Raw genomic sequence first — 15511 nt, 5'->3', positions numbered from 1 at the left:
ACTGCAACGGCTTTCTTACGATACAAGTACCCATATCTTACAAGGCCCGATCTATCAGAAATACAGCCTGGAGGATATATGAGTCGAGTTATGTACGCAAATCAAGTCTATGTTTACACTTGTGCCCACAGAGGCCGCGGAAGCTCCCCACCCGGTTGGATCACGGCCTCCTGGCGGCAGCTCGTCGAGTGTCCTGGCGGCGAGATGAGTCCCGGCCGGCTTCCCGGAGCAGGCGGGTAGAATCCCACGTACGCTTCGCGGCGCGCGGGTTTGCCCACCGTGACTGACCATGTGTGCAACCCGTAGTAGGATGCGATGGAGTGCACAAGCCAACGACTGGGGAGGCGAAAATCTGTCAGTAACAATTTGAGGATCAGATCAGACTAGAGGTTTAACTTACCCGAATCCCGCGGCACGATCGTCTAGGTCGCTTTCGAGCACCATCTTCTCCCCATCGCGCTCGTTGTGGGAAGTCATGGCTTCGCGGATCTGATGGAGTTTGTCCTTGCGCGCAGGCGAATCGTGCATCTGTCCGTTCCTGCCCACGAAGACAACCTCGTCTTCCGACTCCTCGTCTGACCACTGCGGCGCGTCTGCTAGGCCCTCGCTTTGAAGGAGGGCTTGCTTCTCGCTCCACTTCTGGATGAACTGTCGGATATCCTCCTCGAGGTCCTGGAGCATTCCACGCGCCGCACGGGCACGCTTCAGTCTCAGGCGCAATTCCCTCGGGATGTGGTGCTTCCCATCCTTTGTGTCGCTTGCTGTGTGATGATCCACATGTGCATAGTGGACATCCCAAAGAGGAGCGAGATAGTAGGGCATCGGGTCATGACGAGTGTAGGTCGGCTGGACAGTCCAATCATTGGGGGATGGCGGCTCTGCCCACGGGTTATGCAGAAGTCGATCTGTGAAGAGACAGTCAGCAGCCGTCTCAGCATTGTCCGAGAATCAAGCCCAGCAGCGACGAGCAGGGAAAGACGGCGACTCAGGGTCTATTGGAACGTACCATTCTCCCAACGCTGCCTGCGCCGGCTTCCGTCTTTCCCCTTCAGCAAAGCCTCTCGCCGTTTCAGATTGTCGCGGCGAAGTGGCTCACGGCGCCGGAAACTGACTGTCGGGAGCTTAGTCGCAGGGGCAGAACGGTCTTCGGTGTGGGGGACTGGGTCATCCAAAGGGATCGACAGCGACACCGTGGCTCCGCGCAAAGCCGAGCGGGTGGGTGTCGCCTGCGATGCCAGGTCGTCCGTCGGACGAGATTCAGACAATGTCAGATTCTCCAGAGACATCGCAGCCTGTTCCGACCATGCGGAAATCGCACGGGTTTGATGGGGCGATAGACCTCCATTGGAGGGTTCTTCGGAGCGCAAACTCGGGTGGATGGCCATTGCGGGCGAGACGGGTTGCTACTAGGCAATACTTCGCTCGGCGAGGTAGAATGAAATCAAAACCTAAGGAAATGCAGTCGCAGCGGGTGTCCGCTTGTATCCCAGACGTCTATATAGACCAATAGATCGGAGATTAAAGAGACTCTGAGCAGGGAGAGGGATGGATGGGGAGTGCCAGATAAGAGATACCGGTCGCGTCCGACGGGGGGCGCGGGCGCGGCGACAGAGTAGCTTGATCGGGACTAGCGTCAAAGATTGACTCACCAAATCCGAGCATGAGATCAGTCACGGGTTGCTTATTGGTTCTCTCTGCAGCCCTAGCCCTAATCCGTTGACTCAATATCTTGTTTCTTCATGTTATGAAGCTGGTAATGAGTCTTTCTGGGTCATAATTAGTGGGTCTTCCAGGACGCATGGCGATGGTCCAGCAATGCTGTGGTTTCAATTATAGTCAGAAGAAGAGGGGAAGGATATTAGATACATGTTAGCAGCCTGAGGCTGCCAACAGGAGCAAGTCCGCTGAAATCCTGAACAGTCGCATGGAACCCAATATTACAAAGTGGACAGGTACTGAACGTCTAATGTAGCACTAGATCAGTCTAGGTCTATGCAAGCAGCAGCAATTATTACCCAGGTACGACCCAACTGGGAAGCAACCCGCTCTGTGACGCAATAAAAAGGGCCGTCCTCACATGTGTCATCTGCAATGTTACTACCCACGCATCGATGCTCGCTGGCACAAATCATTATAATTACCTAGTACCCCGTGCGACCATCATTCTCCCCTGGTCTTAATCACAAGAATTTATCCCGGATTGACATTGCGAACGTACAAGACCGCCGCTTTGGACCGCGGTTACCCCAGACCGGGCCTTACTTGACTAACTTGTTAGTCATTAGCGCCCCCATCTGCTGACCGTCTTAAATGCGGAGTAACTAGCTGGTTACTGCTTATCATCATTCCCCTTGCCAACTCATCTTTGAGGCTCGTTACTTAAACTGTTAAGGGCTGCTGGAACGAGCTACCTACAGCATCTGATCCGCGTCGTTGTTTTTTGATACTCGGTGGATGCTTATATACTACTCTTAAACTACCCTTCTCATTCTACGTCATGAAGGGTCGGGTAGCTTTTGCACTGAGCGCAGTCGCTTCATCTGCCTTGGCCTCTGTGATCCCGCAACAGCAAGTATTGACGAATCCGCAAATTCATCATGCGGAAGAGAAATATCTAATCGAGCTGGCCCCTTATCGGACACGATGGGTGACGGAAGAGGAAAAATGGGCGCTTAAGTTGGTGAGTCTCTACCATTTCCCCCAAGACCTTTTAGCTTTACCCTTATGGCTCACTGACGGTTTCATGTGTGCTATTAGGACAGCGTAAATTTCATTGATATCACTGCGGAGCGGAATACCGGTGTCTATTCTAGTCTAGACGCTGCTCCTACCGTTTCTTACCCACCGAAGATGGAACATTCCGAGCAAGTCTCCGCGCTTTCGCAGCGCCTGTCTAAGGACAATATGAAGAGCAACTTGGAAAAATTCACTTCATTCTACACTCGATACTATAAGTCCCAAACGGGGGTGGAGTCAGCGCAGTGGCTCTTCGACCAAATCCACCAGGTGCTTGCGGATTCGGGCGCCACCGACCACGGGGCTACCGTCAACAAATTCGCCCACTCATGGGGCCAGTTCAGTATCATTGCTCGCATCCCCGGCCAGACCAACAGGACTGTCGTGCTGGGCGCCCATCAGGACAGCATCAATCTGTTTCTCCCCTCCCTCCTGGCTGCGCCAGGTGCTGATGATGATGGCAGTGGAACTGTCACTATCCTGGAGTCCATGCGTACTCTGCTGCAGTCAGACGACATGGTTCAAGGGAACGCGCTCAACACGGTCGAGTTTCACTGGTACTCAGCCGAGGAGGGCGGCATGCTGGGCTCCCAGCAGATCTTCTCCAAATATAAAGACTACAAGCGGGATGTCAAGGCCATGCTTCAGCAGGACATGACGGGCTACACTAAGGGGGCTCTTAGCGCTGGTCGGGAAGAAGCCATCGGGGTCATGGTCGACTATGTCGACCAGGGACTGACCACATTCATGAAGAATGTCATCACCGAAGTAAGTTTCCCGATGCTCTTGCTCTCCAATATGACGTGTACTAATGGGTCTTGGACAGTATTGCGATATTGGATTTATAGAGACAAAGTGTGGCTACGCCTGCTCGGACCACACCTCAGCTAGTAAATACGGCTACCCAGCGGCCATGGCCACGGAGTCGGAGATGGAAAACAGCAACAAGAAGATCCACACGACCGACGACCAAATCAGCCATTTGAGCTTCGATCACATGCTGCAGCATGCCAAGCTTTCGCTTGGATTTGCCTATGAGCTTGCCTATGCGCCTTTCTGAGGCAGGGCTATCCATACCTTGATTTTAAGTCGGCCATTGGAGTTATAGGCCTTGCAGATTCCCCCATACATATCTATGTAGACACGGCATCGACTACGTATTACGAACAATCCCATAATTTTGCTTCGGAGGCCCTAACCATTTTGCCGCTGAGTGACTCCCTGTAGCCTTTAGTCTGTACTGGCAACAAATGATTACGCGAGGGTTAAACCGGAAATGGAACCCAAGTGGACCCCCGCCCGTCAGCTACTGCTCTTTCCCCCCTCCGCCAATCGATGATTTGATCCCTCCAGCAGACTCGAGTTTTGTCAATTGATTATCTGCCAGATCTTGTCGGAACCAGATCTTCTTGTCTTGGAGAGGCAGCTACTAAGCTATTTTTTAGGCAGTTAGCTTCTTTTCTCTATTTTTACGACGAGCCCCACTGTCTGACTCACTCATTGTGTATCTCTGGGATCGCATGCTTTCGACCCTCATTCTTCCACAACAGACTGAGAAGCTGGAGATTTTGAAGCTTCCTCAAAACCTTTCAATTGCAATTTTACAAGTCCACTGGAGGATCAGTCAGTATTAGGGTCAGCGCAAGTCCCTTTGTTGAAACATATCGGTTACCATACAGCCCACCCATCCTTCATTGCACTGTGCGAAGATTGTATTCCCTCAGACGAGATCTCAACACACCAGCGATAATCAATCTGTTCATTCGAAATTCGAAGCGCCGACCGTGTGGAGCACCGAACCAATATTCCGAATCCGGACCATCCTACGTCACAATGGAGTTGACTAAACCCTACGGGAAAGAGCTGCAGATCGCCTGTCTAGCTGTCCAGCGAGCTACGCTTCTGACCAAGGAAGTGCTCCGGGCGGTAGACAAGGGCAGCCTCGACAAAAGCGACTCGAGCCCGGTCACCATCGCTGATTTTGCCGCCCAGGCACTGATCATCGCCGCTGTGCATCGGAATTTTCCCCAAGACACCTTTGTGGGCGAGGAGGATGCGACGGCCCTCCGGAACAATCAGAACCTTCTCGAAAGAACCTGGCAGCTGGTCTCCTCGGTCCATCTCGACGACCCCGAGAGTGAAGCGCTGTTATATACCCCAGCCACCAGGGAAGAGATGCTCCAGCTGATTGACCTGGGCGCCCAGGGCAGCTGTGCCCGACAGGGTCGCACCTGGGTTCTGGATCCTGTGGACGGCACGGCGACCTTCATACAAGGGCAGCAGTACGCCGTATGTCTTTCGCTGGTGGAAGACGGGTGCCAACGGCTGGGCGTCACGGGCTGTCCCAACCTGAACATCGACGCGGGACGGATACAGGAGGACGTTGTGGATCGAGAGGGCTACGGCTACCAGGTGTATGCTGTTGCCGGAGAAGGCGCGTTCCTCCGTAAGATGGGCAGGGGGACTTTACTCCCGTCTACACGCATCGAGCCCAAGCAGCAGATTACCGAACCCCAGGATGTTGTGTTGGTGGATTGCATGGCAGCCGAGTCGACCGACTTCAACAAGCATAGCCGTTTTGCGTCTCTCATCGGCGCACCCTGGCCCCCTACGACGGATCTCTGGGCTACACAACTGCGGTACATTGCGATCGCCGTTACGGGCTGTAATTGTTTGGTGAAGTTGCCGCGCAAGCCCACCTACCGATCGAAGATTTGGGACCATTCGGGCGGGATGCTGATCGCCCAGGAACTAGGGTGTGTCGTGAGCGATCTTGCAGGGAACCCGGTTGACTGCGGGCTGGGAAGATCCCTGGAGGGATGCTACGGTATGGTCGTTGCGCCCGCTTCTATCCACGGGCGTCTGGTCGAGGCAGTGAAACGTATTCTTTAAGTCCTGGAGGAGACCAAGTGACACACTGAAGGAGGACAAGACCACACTGTGCTGGCTCGCAGGGGAACAAAACAAAGGAAACCAGGTATTCAACGAAACTTATGGAATCATCACGCATATCGCTGTCCCGCGGATCTGCTGTACGCCGTTAGTAGAGTAGTGGTGAGCAGGGCCGTGCGCAGATCGACGACATGGGGAAGTTGATCAGTCTCGCATATCCAACTGTACGCCCAGCTCCTCATGGGTTCCATTTGAACCCTGTCAGTAATTGGTTTCTGTAGCATGCTGGATTCAAGAGAAAATCTTGCAAACCGCCCCGCCAACTTGTTCTTGACCCAGGACCCAACCATGATTCCATGACGTCATGATCCCAACGTCCCCACTTCTCAAAGGTACATGATGAAATCGTCCCAAGAGCTCTTATCACTATGGTGACCATCAGGGCCCGAAAATCAGGAAAGTCAGCCCCATAGACAACAGACAGCTTGATTCATTGGGACAAGAAGAGGTAACGACCGTCCCACCAACGCCCCACTTGGGGTCCTTGCACCATTCGAGTCTTGCGGTCTGGCCAGTGAGGATGGATTTGCCAATGTCAGGAGATCAGACGATGATGCGGGGTGCAGATGGGCTTTTTTTTCTTCTTTTTTTTCACCTGAAGTACTACTTACCTGACGGATCCTTGCTTCTTTCAACCCCTCCGTGACATCGATCGATCTGATTGTGGATTGAATTTGATACCTGGTTTACCTCTTTTATCAGGGCTGGTCACTTTGAGTGGAATCATTTTCCGTTTCTCTCTTGCTTTCAAGACACTGATAATAATTTGGTGAGACGTGGATTACTTTTTCCGTCGCCATGGGCTTCTGTATGTGGTTGTCTCTATTACGTTCTGATCAGTCCTGAGATACCTGGGTGCTGACCACAGTATTTCGTAGACAATCCCTTCGCTAAAAGGGAATCGCATGGACGCATCTCCCTGACAAGCCATCGTGTGCTCGTTCCCCTCTCGTGGGCTCTGGTGCTCATCGTGGGCCTCTACTATACCGCCAACTCCCCAGACGATGTCAAACATGGCCATAAGCTCTGGAAACAGGCGAACAAGCACACCACTCCGTTCAGCCTGAACACGACCATCACAGAGATCTACTGGTATGATCTACTTTCCCCTTCTATCAGGCGCCATACTAACCGTGCAATCCCTCAGGATTCTCCTTCTCCTCTCCCAGCTCAGCTATGTCTACCATCTATTCCATAAGGACGCGGCAATCGTGTCCGCCACCGCCAACGTCGGAACGCATTTCATCCTGAACAACCTCTTCGTCTTCGCCTGGATCCTGCTCTGGACCCGCAACCACTTCTGGGGCTCTGAGATCATCCTCATGGCCCACTTTGTCAACCAACATGTCACCTACTGGCGCCACCGCGCCCTGCCACCGCTGGTGCACCTGTCCGCCGTTGCTGGGCCCTTCGCCTGGACTCTGGTGGCCCTGTTCTGGAACGGCGCGGTGGCTGTCCACAGCCACGGGCTTGCCGCCCGCATTGCCGCTAACGTTTTCATCTGGGTGATTTTCCTGGTCGGCTCGACGCACATTTCTGTCGGCAAGGACGACCTTCTGGGCTATTGTTTGAGTTTCTTGATGCTGGGTGAGTTGTGCCATTCCCGGAGATGAGGAGTCCGTGCCTAGCTGGTTCTAACTCATTGTTACAGGCCTTGCTGTCGAGCAGATCACGATCAAGATTATCTCGCTGCAGTGGATCTTCGCGTTTGTCATCTTCGCTATCTTCATGGTGGAGTCGCTTTATATCTCCGGTATGAAGTACTCGAACCGCGACGCTTTCTTCCGCCAGATTATTGCGCCGTCTGAATCTGCGGACCGTGAGAGAGAGCCGCTGCTTAATGATCCGGTTTAGCTGCCTCGTCCGTAGTTTGAGGGACTGGGGTCGGTGTGAGTTTCTGGAGATGATTACGCATTTACCTTGTTCTCTCGAACTTTGAGGAGCAGGGGTTGTGGCCTTGTCTATGCTCTATTGCTCTAGCCAAAGGAGAGTGGATAGCAGTACTAACACAGCTAGTCCTAGTGAGCTCTTGCGGGGCGTGGGACCGCCACTGGTTCCAAAGTCTGCTGTCTCTATGTTTGCTTGTGAATTTTATGATGGGGGAGAAAGCAGTTCTCAGTTCGAGAACAGATGTGACACTTGTACTACTGCAGAAAAATATTTATGATGAACAAAGATTGTACCTTAGCTCTATGGTTTACGTTGCTTATGTCGATTAAAAATGAATTACTTATGAACCGCATTATAGGGAGATAGTAGTTGTACATATCGAGTTCTCACAGACATCTCTGACATATTCTCTGCACTCACTCCGTACACCCATCCTATCGGGCTTCAAGTATCCAGCTGCTCAGGAACCAAAATCAGTGTGGAGTCGGCGGGGAATAACGCCTGCAATAGCAATGGGTCATGTCTTGACCCCTTGCGTTCTGTCTTGATTTCATTTATGGTTTTATTTACTCTATTTTACTTTATCCTCCCCCCTTCTATGTTTATTTTTGTCCACTGAACGCTTGAACTGGTCTGTGATCTGGAGTGGATACCATACGGAGATCATGGCCCAGTTTCCGTGGTTCGGCTGTCTCGATCGTGAGATCGGACTAGTATCTCTATTTGCAAAGGGTTCCTTACTTTAGATACCACATATTGATTGCCCTCGTAGGGATTCAAATTGTTTGCCTCCCAGGACAGAGCGACAGGAACTAACCAGCGACAAAGGGACAGACCTGCAGGAAGGGGAATTGGCGCCGCAAGGGTTGAGTTGACTCGTGTGAGCCGATCCCGCGTTACCGGGGCGACCGCCATCATCACGATGAACTGCTCCACGCGGGCTGCGGTCCAACCAAGGAGATCCGGATATCCACAACGTGAGACTTAGTCGGTATTATCCGGTGCGATTGATCGTTCAGAAGCGCCTGGGTTGAAGGCAGACACTCCACTGAGACATTCGTCGAGTGGGCTTTTTTGTTGCACTTTTATCTGTCTACCCACCTACCTTCCCTTCCCTGTGTCCTTCCGACTGTTGTGTATAGATCTTTATCAGCTGAGTTTATAAAGAGCTGGTCTGGATCAGGCACACTAGTGATCGACTTGCAAGGCTGTTGTCTACTGTTGTTGTTGTCTTGTATCTGGGCACAACATTCCTGACTGACGAGCTGCCCCTCTCCCAAGGCGGCTTTGTTTACTTCTCCCATCTACCAGTGAGTGACATTCTTCTTCTTCTCTTACCCCCCAGAAAGTCTTTGAGAAGCTGACATTCTCTCTCAAAACTTTATCCAGAACTCAACACTCACCCGCCGACGGAGTAGTTTCGGACGAAGCGGCAACACACAGCACCAGAGACACGACCGTCTCATCACCTGTTTCACACGCGCAACTGGCCATTGGATAGCATAGGTAGTGGTATGGACTGACTGAAGCCTCAACCGCAACCATGAATCCAAATCGCGCCCCGGTGCGAAGATACGAGGAGGAACCTCCAGCGTACAGCTCATATACCGGCGACACGGCCTCGTATCTCTCCGAGAATGAATCCCCGACGACGGCGACCCGTGCCAATGGCGCTACTATGCGGTTGCTGCCAACAAGTGGCGATCTAGACGATAATCATAGTGCAGACGTGGGGGCGAGGTCGACTTATCTGTATGATGATCCTGATCCCTTTGGAGATGACGCTGCGTAAGTTGAAACCCGTGTCTTGTTCCCTTTTTCTTTCTTTGTGTCTGCATTCCGATGAGAGCGGCTGGTATGCGTCTCCACCGTGCGCCATTTCTGCTGTCTTGCCCTACACCGAGCCAATCAAGACACTGAAGAGATGAGCTCAACGTGCTTGACGGCATAACAGTAGGGTCTTTCTTGGTTGGCGCTGGTGTTTTGTCCTATCGTCGTCCCCCCAACGGATGACTCTCACGGTCTCCGTATCTAATTACACATTTACTTGAGGGTTTTCTCCTCTGTCTGGAGTGCTTCACAAGTGATCACACCTAGTAGCTCACTTGCTTCGCGATACAGCCAGGAAAATGCCTCGCGTGAGACTTCTGACTAACGGAGAATCCTATGAACGCAGAACGGAACATAACCGATTTTACGCGCCTACAGACTTTACTCCCTCACGACCGGCCTCGAGTCTCGGAAATGTTCCCACGATTCCCCCTCCGACATCCTCCATGGCAGATGGATTCCACTATTCCTCCCGCCCAGCATCACCCTCTAGACCGTGGTCTCCGTCCCGTGTCTCCGGATGGACGAGGCCCACATCGGCCGCGGGCACACACTACGAACGTGCAGACCTCAATGGCAGCCCGCGCCCAGGTACCCCCAGCTCCAGGTACGGGGGCAGTCCGAGACGGCCGTTGCCGCCAGCGCCATTGTTTGCCGCTCCGGGATCGACCACGGGCGGACAGGATGCGAGCATCGATATCGGCGATACGACGGAACATGATGACGATGTCTTCGGAGGTGGAGGAAGGCGAATCCGCCGTGATCAACGTGGTAGCGTACGGTCGTTCATGAGCGACTCGACCGCGATCACGGACGAAAAGGACATGGAGAAGGTCAATCTGGATGACGATGAATCAAGCAGCATGGTCGACCCGAACATGCACTACGGCCCCGCCCCAGAGAAGCAAAGCCGCCGCGGTGTTCGGGATGCGCTGGTCTCGAAGAAGGAAGTTCAACTAGTGAACGGTGAACTGATCCTCGAGTGTAAAATCCCCACGATCCTGCATTCTTTCCTGCCTCGTCGCGACGACCGGGAGTTCACACACATGCGCTACACGGCGGTGACCTGCGACCCGGATGACTTCACCCAGAGAGGATACAAGCTGCGCCAGCAGATCGGCACCACCACGCGCGAGACCGAACTGTTCATCTGCGTCACGATGTACAACGAAGACGAGATTGGTTTCACGCGAACCATGCACGGCATCATGCGCAACATCAGCCACTTTTGCTCGCGGTCCAAGTCCCGCACCTGGGGCAAGGATGGCTGGAAAAAGATCGTGGTCTGCATCATCGCGGATGGTCGTAAGAAGATTCACCCCAGAACGTTGAATGCCCTTGCAGCCTTGGGTGTCTACCAGGAAGGGATCGCCAAGAACATCGTCAACCAGAAGCAGGTCAATGCCCACGTTTACGAGTACACCAGTCAAGTATCCCTGGACTCCGACCTCAAGTTCAAGGGCGCCGAGAAGGGCATCGTGCCGTGCCAAGTACTCTTTTGCCTGAAAGAGCACAATCAGAAGAAACTGAACTCTCACCGTTGGTTCTTCAACGCCTTTGGCCGAGCTCTCCAGCCCAACATCTGCATTCTGCTGGATGTCGGGACTAAGCCGGAGCCCACTGCGCTGTACCACCTGTGGAAAGCGTTTGACCAGGACTCCAATGTTGCCGGAGCGGCCGGTGAGATCAAAGCCGGGAAGGGCAAGGGGATGCTGGGACTGTTGAATCCGTTGGTGGCGAGTCAGAACTTCGAGTACAAAATGTCCAACATCCTGGACAAGCCTCTCGAGTCTGTCTTTGGCTATATTACTGTGCTTCCTGGTGCGCTCAGTGCGTATCGCTTCTTTGCTCTGCAGAACGACGCCGAGGGCAATGGTCCTTTGAACCAGTACTTCAAGGGAGAGACGCTACACGGAAAGGACGCGGACGTGTTCACAGCCAACATGTACCTGGCAGAGGATCGTATTCTCTGCTGGGAGCTGGTGGCTAAGAAAGAAGAAAGATGGGTTCTGAAGTTCGTCAAGAGCGCTGTTGGTGAGACTGATGTGCCTGGTATGACGCCCCTTAAGCCCCAACCAGGACTCGTGGGAGCTTGAGTATGCTAACCGAAGCTTGCAGACACCGTACCGGAATTCATCTCGCAGCGACGACGTTGGCTGAACGGTGCCTTCTTTGCGGCTGTGTATTCCATTGTCAACGTCAAGCAACTGTGGGCAACGGATCATTCTATCGCACGGAAGATCCTTTTGCAAATTGAATCCGTCTATCAGTTTTTGCAGCTGCTCTTCACTTACTTTGGATTGGTGAGTAGTTTTGTCCCAGAAACTTACGTAGTACCCTGCTAACCATTGGATAGGCAAATTTCTACCTGGCTTTCTTCTTCATTGCTGGATCACTGTCAGATGAGAAGATCGATCCCTTTGGTCACAACGTGGGCAAGTACATCTTTATCGTCCTGAGATATGCCTGTATTCTGGTCATGTGTCTCCAATTCATCATATCAATGGGAAATCGACCACAAGGGTAAGTCCACCTATTGTGAACAACCAATCGAATGATACTGACACCTCGCAGAGCCAAGAAACTTTACCTCTCAGGTATCATCGTCTACAGCGTGATCATGATCTACACCGCATTCTGCACCCTCTACCTCGTCGTCTTGGAGCTCATGTCCAAAGCCGGCAAAGACGTCGACCTCCCAGTAAGCGACGGCCTCCTCCTGAACATCGTCGTATCCCTCCTCTCAACCGTCGGCCTCTACTTCTACTCCTCCTTCCTCTACCTCGACCCCTGGCACATGTTCACCTCCTCCGCGCAATACTTTGCCCTCCTCCCCAGCTACATCTGCACGCTCCAAGTCTACGCCTTCTGCAACACACACGACGTCACATGGGGCACAAAAGGCGACAACGTGATCAACACCGACCTCGGCGCAGCCCGCATCATCAACGGCTCCATCGTCGAGCTCGAAATGCCCTCCGAGCAACTCGACATCGACAGCGGCTACGACGCCGCCCTGCGCAATCTCCGCGACCGCATCGAAGTCCCTGAGCCCCCCGTCTCCGAAAACCAGCTCCAGGAAGACTACTACCGCGCCGTCCGCACCTACATGGTCGTCATCTGGATGACCGCAAACGTCATCCTCGCCATGTCCGTCTCGGAGGTCTACGGCGTGGAGTCTAGCGGCACGAATGTCTACCTCGCTATCATCCTCTGGTCTGTCGCGGTTCTAGCCCTCGTCCGCGTCATCGGCTCTACTACCTACGCTATTCTCCTGCTCGTGCAGAAGATCGTGGAAGGTAAAGCCAAGTTCGACGCTGGCAATATCACTAGCGGTTCCTCCACCGCGACTTCCAGCGCTGTCGGGGGGTCCGGGTCGGCGCCTGTCCAGTATGGCGGAGGCGCTACCTTCCGGGATCGGCTTACGGAGGCGAACTGGAGTATCAAGAGACAGGCCGGGAAGGCCATGTTTTGGAGGAAGTGATCCCACCATTTCTTCTGATTTACTCAGCTCTGTGGTTGATATTTGATGTTGGATTCTCTCTTCTTTTGCCTTTTATTGATTCCCGATTTGGTTCCCCCCCTGATTTTTTCTGCCACTTCCCCTCCATGTCACCGATCTGTTGGGCTTGACGATTTGCATGATGGATTTGGTTGATTTCTTTTACACTTTTCTAACGTTACTTGTATGTACTTTGATGACTGGATGGATATAATGACAGGATGTAAATCGTTCTATTCTCTTCCTTTGCTGTACTCTCAGTAATCACCGTCTGCGTAGACATACTTATATTGACCAAATGAGGATAAGAAGAAAAGAAAAGAAAAGCCAACCTAGGCAACCTTCTTCCCATCCAAAACCCCCTTCACCAACCCAGCCGCCGCAAGAGTCTCCTCGTCCCTAAAATGCTTCCCCGTCAACTGCAACCCAACCGGCGCCCCCTCATACCTCTCCGGTGCGTACTTCGCCCACTCCCTCGCATCGACCTCACCGCGTGGCTGGTACGTCTCATCGACAGGATCCAGCGCAGGGTCAACGAACAACCCACTGGGAAACACCACAGCCGGCTGGTCAAGAATGTTCCAGATAGCCGTATAGTTCCAGTAGTGCGATTCGCCCATCACGGCCGCGACGCCGACGTAAGCCGGCGAGAGGATAAAGTCCACGTTACAGGATTTCATCAACGCATGGTACTCGTCGCGGTAGGTGTCGCGCTGGGTGTTGAGAGTCCAGCTTTCGGCGATGGTTAGCGGGACTGGGCGGGAGTAGCTGAAGGCCCATTCTGTTAGGGGGAGGGCGGGTTCGCCGGATATCGCGAGGAGGTCACGTTGGCTGGAGGCTGCGTCGGGGAAGTACATTGATGACTGGTGGGATGGAGAAGTAGGGTTAGTGTGGAGGGGAGGGGAACGTGGATTGGAGTGAGGGGAACGTACGATTATGTCCCAGCCGTGGGCGTGCTTGTAGGGCTCCCAGTCGAGGACTTTGATTCCTGCTGCTTGGAGCTTGGATTTGGCGTATTGGAGGGCTCGTGTGATGGGTGGGTGAGGATGGACGACGCTGTGTTTGCCTTTGTTATTACTTTTCTTTTGCTGTATTGTTTTTCTTCCGTTATAGTACGATAGAGAGACATACCCGTCGTCCCACATGATAGCAACCGTCATCTCCTTGTTCGGCTGCACTCTCTTCCACGGCACTGGCACCAGTCCCGTCTCCTGGTCCCACGGCTCTTGATCGATCACGGCGCGCTGAAATAGGTCTAAGTCCTCGATGCTCTGACTCGCAAGAGGCCCAACGACACCCAATATAGCTTCTTCTCCCGCTTCCGGGGACTTGAGTCCCGTGCATGGATTTCGACGTGCCGTCGGCCGGAACCCGTATGCGTTGCAGAATGCCGCTGGGGAGCGGATTGAGCCCCCAATGTCGGTACCGATACCTAGAGGGGCGCACTTGAAGCCCATTGAGGCGCCTTCGCCGCCGGAGGAGCCACCCGGAGTGAGCGTTCTATTATATGGATTGACCGTTGCGCCAGTAAGGTTGTTGCTGCAGCAGAGGTGCTAGGTGTTGTTAGTTGTGTTTGAAGGTACATTGATAATGGTAGGACTGTGTTACCATGAGAGACTGAGGCTGGTTGGTGCGCACGTGGAAAACAGCACCTGCTTTCTCAAGGTACTTGAGGAGGAGAGCATCTTCTGGCGCGACGTCGTTTACCCTGGTGGACAGAATTAGGTTGCTCGTTCAATGATGACGGAGAGTAGTGTACCTACCATGCTACGTAGCCGGCGTTGCAGGTACGGTCCTTGACCTCGATGTGTTCCTTGACGCTAATGGGAACACCATGCTAGATAGCCCCTGTCAGTTGGTCTATATCATTGGTTACTATGAGTATTGCTACCTACCAGAGGTCCAACAACCCTGCCTGTTTGCTGGTAATACCGGTCTAGTTCCTTGGCGCGAGCGATTGCCCTATCCGCCATGAATTCGGTAGCAAAGTTGAGCTATAGCATGTTAGAAGAAATGCTACCAACGTGTGCGAGAAAACACACCAGTTGATGCCCCAGCACAGCTCGTTTCAAGAACGACACCACCACTTCCTCCGCGCTCAGAAGACCGGCGGCCATTCCGTTGACTAAAGCTGTGGCAGACATGCCAGTGATGGACAGCTCACGATCGCTCAGAGCGCCGCTTCTTGCAGCAAAATCTTCAACATTCTTTTGATCGGTGAAGGGCAGCTTATGTTCCGGAACAAGCCATTCCTTGGGCACGGACTCCTGAAGGATAACCTTTGCTTTTTGTGCCTGTTGCTGCCATTTCGGAATAGTCATTTTGACTGGTTCAGCGAGAGCCTTTTGGGTGTGGAAAGAGAGGAATCTAGGCAAGTGAAAGCAGAGAGATGAAACAGTCGTGAACAGACTATTGATTGCACGTCTAGTAGGATGATAGTCAGCAAGGGAGCGACGGGTGCTGTACCCTCTATTTGACAGCGTCTAGGTCCGAGGCTTTGTCGGCTCCTCGATGCGGGGATAAACCAGGGATCATTCTCCAATTCTGTTTATCGGGGATGTAATCCAATGGAATTGGGGAGACGCAGGTGACACTCCTTCT

General features: G+C 53.1%; 5 protein-coding genes across 5 annotated transcripts; 3 read left to right on the top strand and 2 right to left on the bottom strand.

Moving 5' to 3' along the window:
• Positions 1 to 94: 94 nt before the first annotated feature.
• Positions 95 to 1888, bottom strand: BDW47DRAFT_101299 (uncharacterized protein). The gene is made up of 3 exons (XM_024811625.1): positions 1007 to 1888; positions 401 to 905; positions 95 to 336 (listed from the first exon to the last, which is right to left on the bottom strand). Exons 1-3 carry the CDS (start codon positions 1383 to 1385, stop codon positions 114 to 116), a joined length of 1107 nt encoding a protein of 368 aa, XP_024674552.1. The 5' UTR covers positions 1386 to 1888; the 3' UTR covers positions 95 to 113.
• Positions 1889 to 2497: 609 nt separating this feature from the next.
• On the top strand, positions 2498 to 5628 carry BDW47DRAFT_115911 (carbohydrate phosphatase; the record flags this gene model as incomplete). The annotated part of the gene is made up of 4 exons (XM_024814853.1): positions 2498 to 2680; positions 2758 to 3504; positions 3563 to 3626; positions 4529 to 5628. 4 exons carry the CDS (start codon positions 2498 to 2500, stop codon positions 5626 to 5628), a joined length of 2094 nt encoding a protein of 697 aa, XP_024674551.1.
• A 496-nt stretch (positions 5629 to 6124) lies between these two features.
• Positions 6125 to 7933, top strand: BDW47DRAFT_101295 (DUF1774 domain-containing protein). The gene is made up of 4 exons (XM_024811624.1): positions 6125 to 6496; positions 6567 to 6780; positions 6836 to 7275; positions 7340 to 7933. The coding sequence occupies exons 1-4, from the start codon at positions 6487 to 6489 to the stop codon at positions 7540 to 7542; spliced, it is 867 nt and encodes a 288-aa protein (XP_024674550.1). The 5' UTR covers positions 6125 to 6486; the 3' UTR covers positions 7543 to 7933.
• Positions 7934 to 8554: 621 nt separating this feature from the next.
• chsB (chitin synthase class II) lies at positions 8555 to 13109 on the top strand. The gene is made up of 6 exons (XM_024811623.1): positions 8555 to 8888; positions 8968 to 9366; positions 9755 to 11460; positions 11527 to 11711; positions 11765 to 11931; positions 11983 to 13109. The coding sequence occupies exons 2-6, from the start codon at positions 9122 to 9124 to the stop codon at positions 12890 to 12892; spliced, it is 3213 nt and encodes a 1070-aa protein (XP_024674549.1). The 5' UTR covers positions 8555 to 8888; positions 8968 to 9121; the 3' UTR covers positions 12893 to 13109.
• Positions 13110 to 13144: 35 nt separating this feature from the next.
• Positions 13145 to 15442, bottom strand: BDW47DRAFT_88822 (fatty-acid amide hydrolase). Its single transcript, XM_024820132.1, has 7 exons — positions 14953 to 15442; positions 14806 to 14904; positions 14674 to 14747; positions 14519 to 14618; positions 14042 to 14463; positions 13843 to 13966; positions 13145 to 13773 (listed from the first exon to the last, which is right to left on the bottom strand). The coding sequence occupies exons 1-7, from the start codon at positions 15229 to 15231 to the stop codon at positions 13243 to 13245; spliced, it is 1629 nt and encodes a 542-aa protein (XP_024674548.1). The 5' UTR covers positions 15232 to 15442; the 3' UTR covers positions 13145 to 13242.
• Between the last annotated feature and the right edge of the window lie 69 nt (positions 15443 to 15511).

Source organism: Aspergillus candidus, assembly GCF_002847045.1.
Source record: "Aspergillus candidus strain CBS 102.13 unplaced genomic scaffold BDW47scaffold_8, whole genome shotgun sequence".
NCBI classification, from domain to species: Eukaryota; Fungi; Ascomycota; class Eurotiomycetes; order Eurotiales; family Aspergillaceae; genus Aspergillus; species Aspergillus candidus.
The sequence above is the reverse complement of the archived record's forward strand: the minus strand, read 5'-3'. Positions and strand labels throughout refer to the sequence as shown.

Bases quoted from the DNA above. Each gene is read 5' to 3' on its own strand.
- BDW47DRAFT_101299 (XM_024811625.1), bottom strand. From the start codon at position 1,385: ATGGCCATCCACCCGAGTTTGCGCTCCGAAGAACCCTCCAATGGAGGT. The intron at 906-1,006 runs GTACGTTCCAAT...GTCTCTTCACAG, and splicing joins CAGGCAGCGTTGGGAGAATG to ATCGACTTCTGCATAACCCG. The intron at 337-400 runs GTAAGTTAAACC...TCGCCTCCCCAG, and splicing joins GATCGTGCCGCGGGATTCGG to TCGTTGGCTTGTGCACTCCA.
- BDW47DRAFT_101295 (XM_024811624.1), top strand. The intron at 6,781-6,835 runs GTATGATCTACT...GCAATCCCTCAG, and splicing joins ACCATCACAGAGATCTACTG to GATTCTCCTTCTCCTCTCCC. The intron at 7,276-7,339 runs GTGAGTTGTGCC...TCATTGTTACAG, and splicing joins TTTGAGTTTCTTGATGCTGG to GCCTTGCTGTCGAGCAGATC.
- chsB (XM_024811623.1), top strand. From the start codon at position 9,122: ATGAATCCAAATCGCGCCCCGGTGCGAAGATACGAGGAGGAACCTCCA. The intron at 9,367-9,754 runs GTAAGTTGAAAC...CTATGAACGCAG, and splicing joins CCCTTTGGAGATGACGCTGC to AACGGAACATAACCGATTTT. The intron at 11,932-11,982 runs GTAAGTCCACCT...GACACCTCGCAG, and splicing joins ATGGGAAATCGACCACAAGG to AGCCAAGAAACTTTACCTCT.
- BDW47DRAFT_88822 (XM_024820132.1), bottom strand. From the start codon at position 15,231: ATGACTATTCCGAAATGGCAGCAACAGGCACAAAAAGCAAAGGTTATC. The intron at 14,464-14,518 runs GTAACACAGTCC...AACAACACCTAG, and splicing joins ACCAGCCTCAGTCTCTCATG to CACCTCTGCTGCAGCAACAA. The intron at 13,967-14,041 runs GTATGTCTCTCT...AGGCAAACACAG, and splicing joins GCTATCATGTGGGACGACGG to CGTCGTCCATCCTCACCCAC.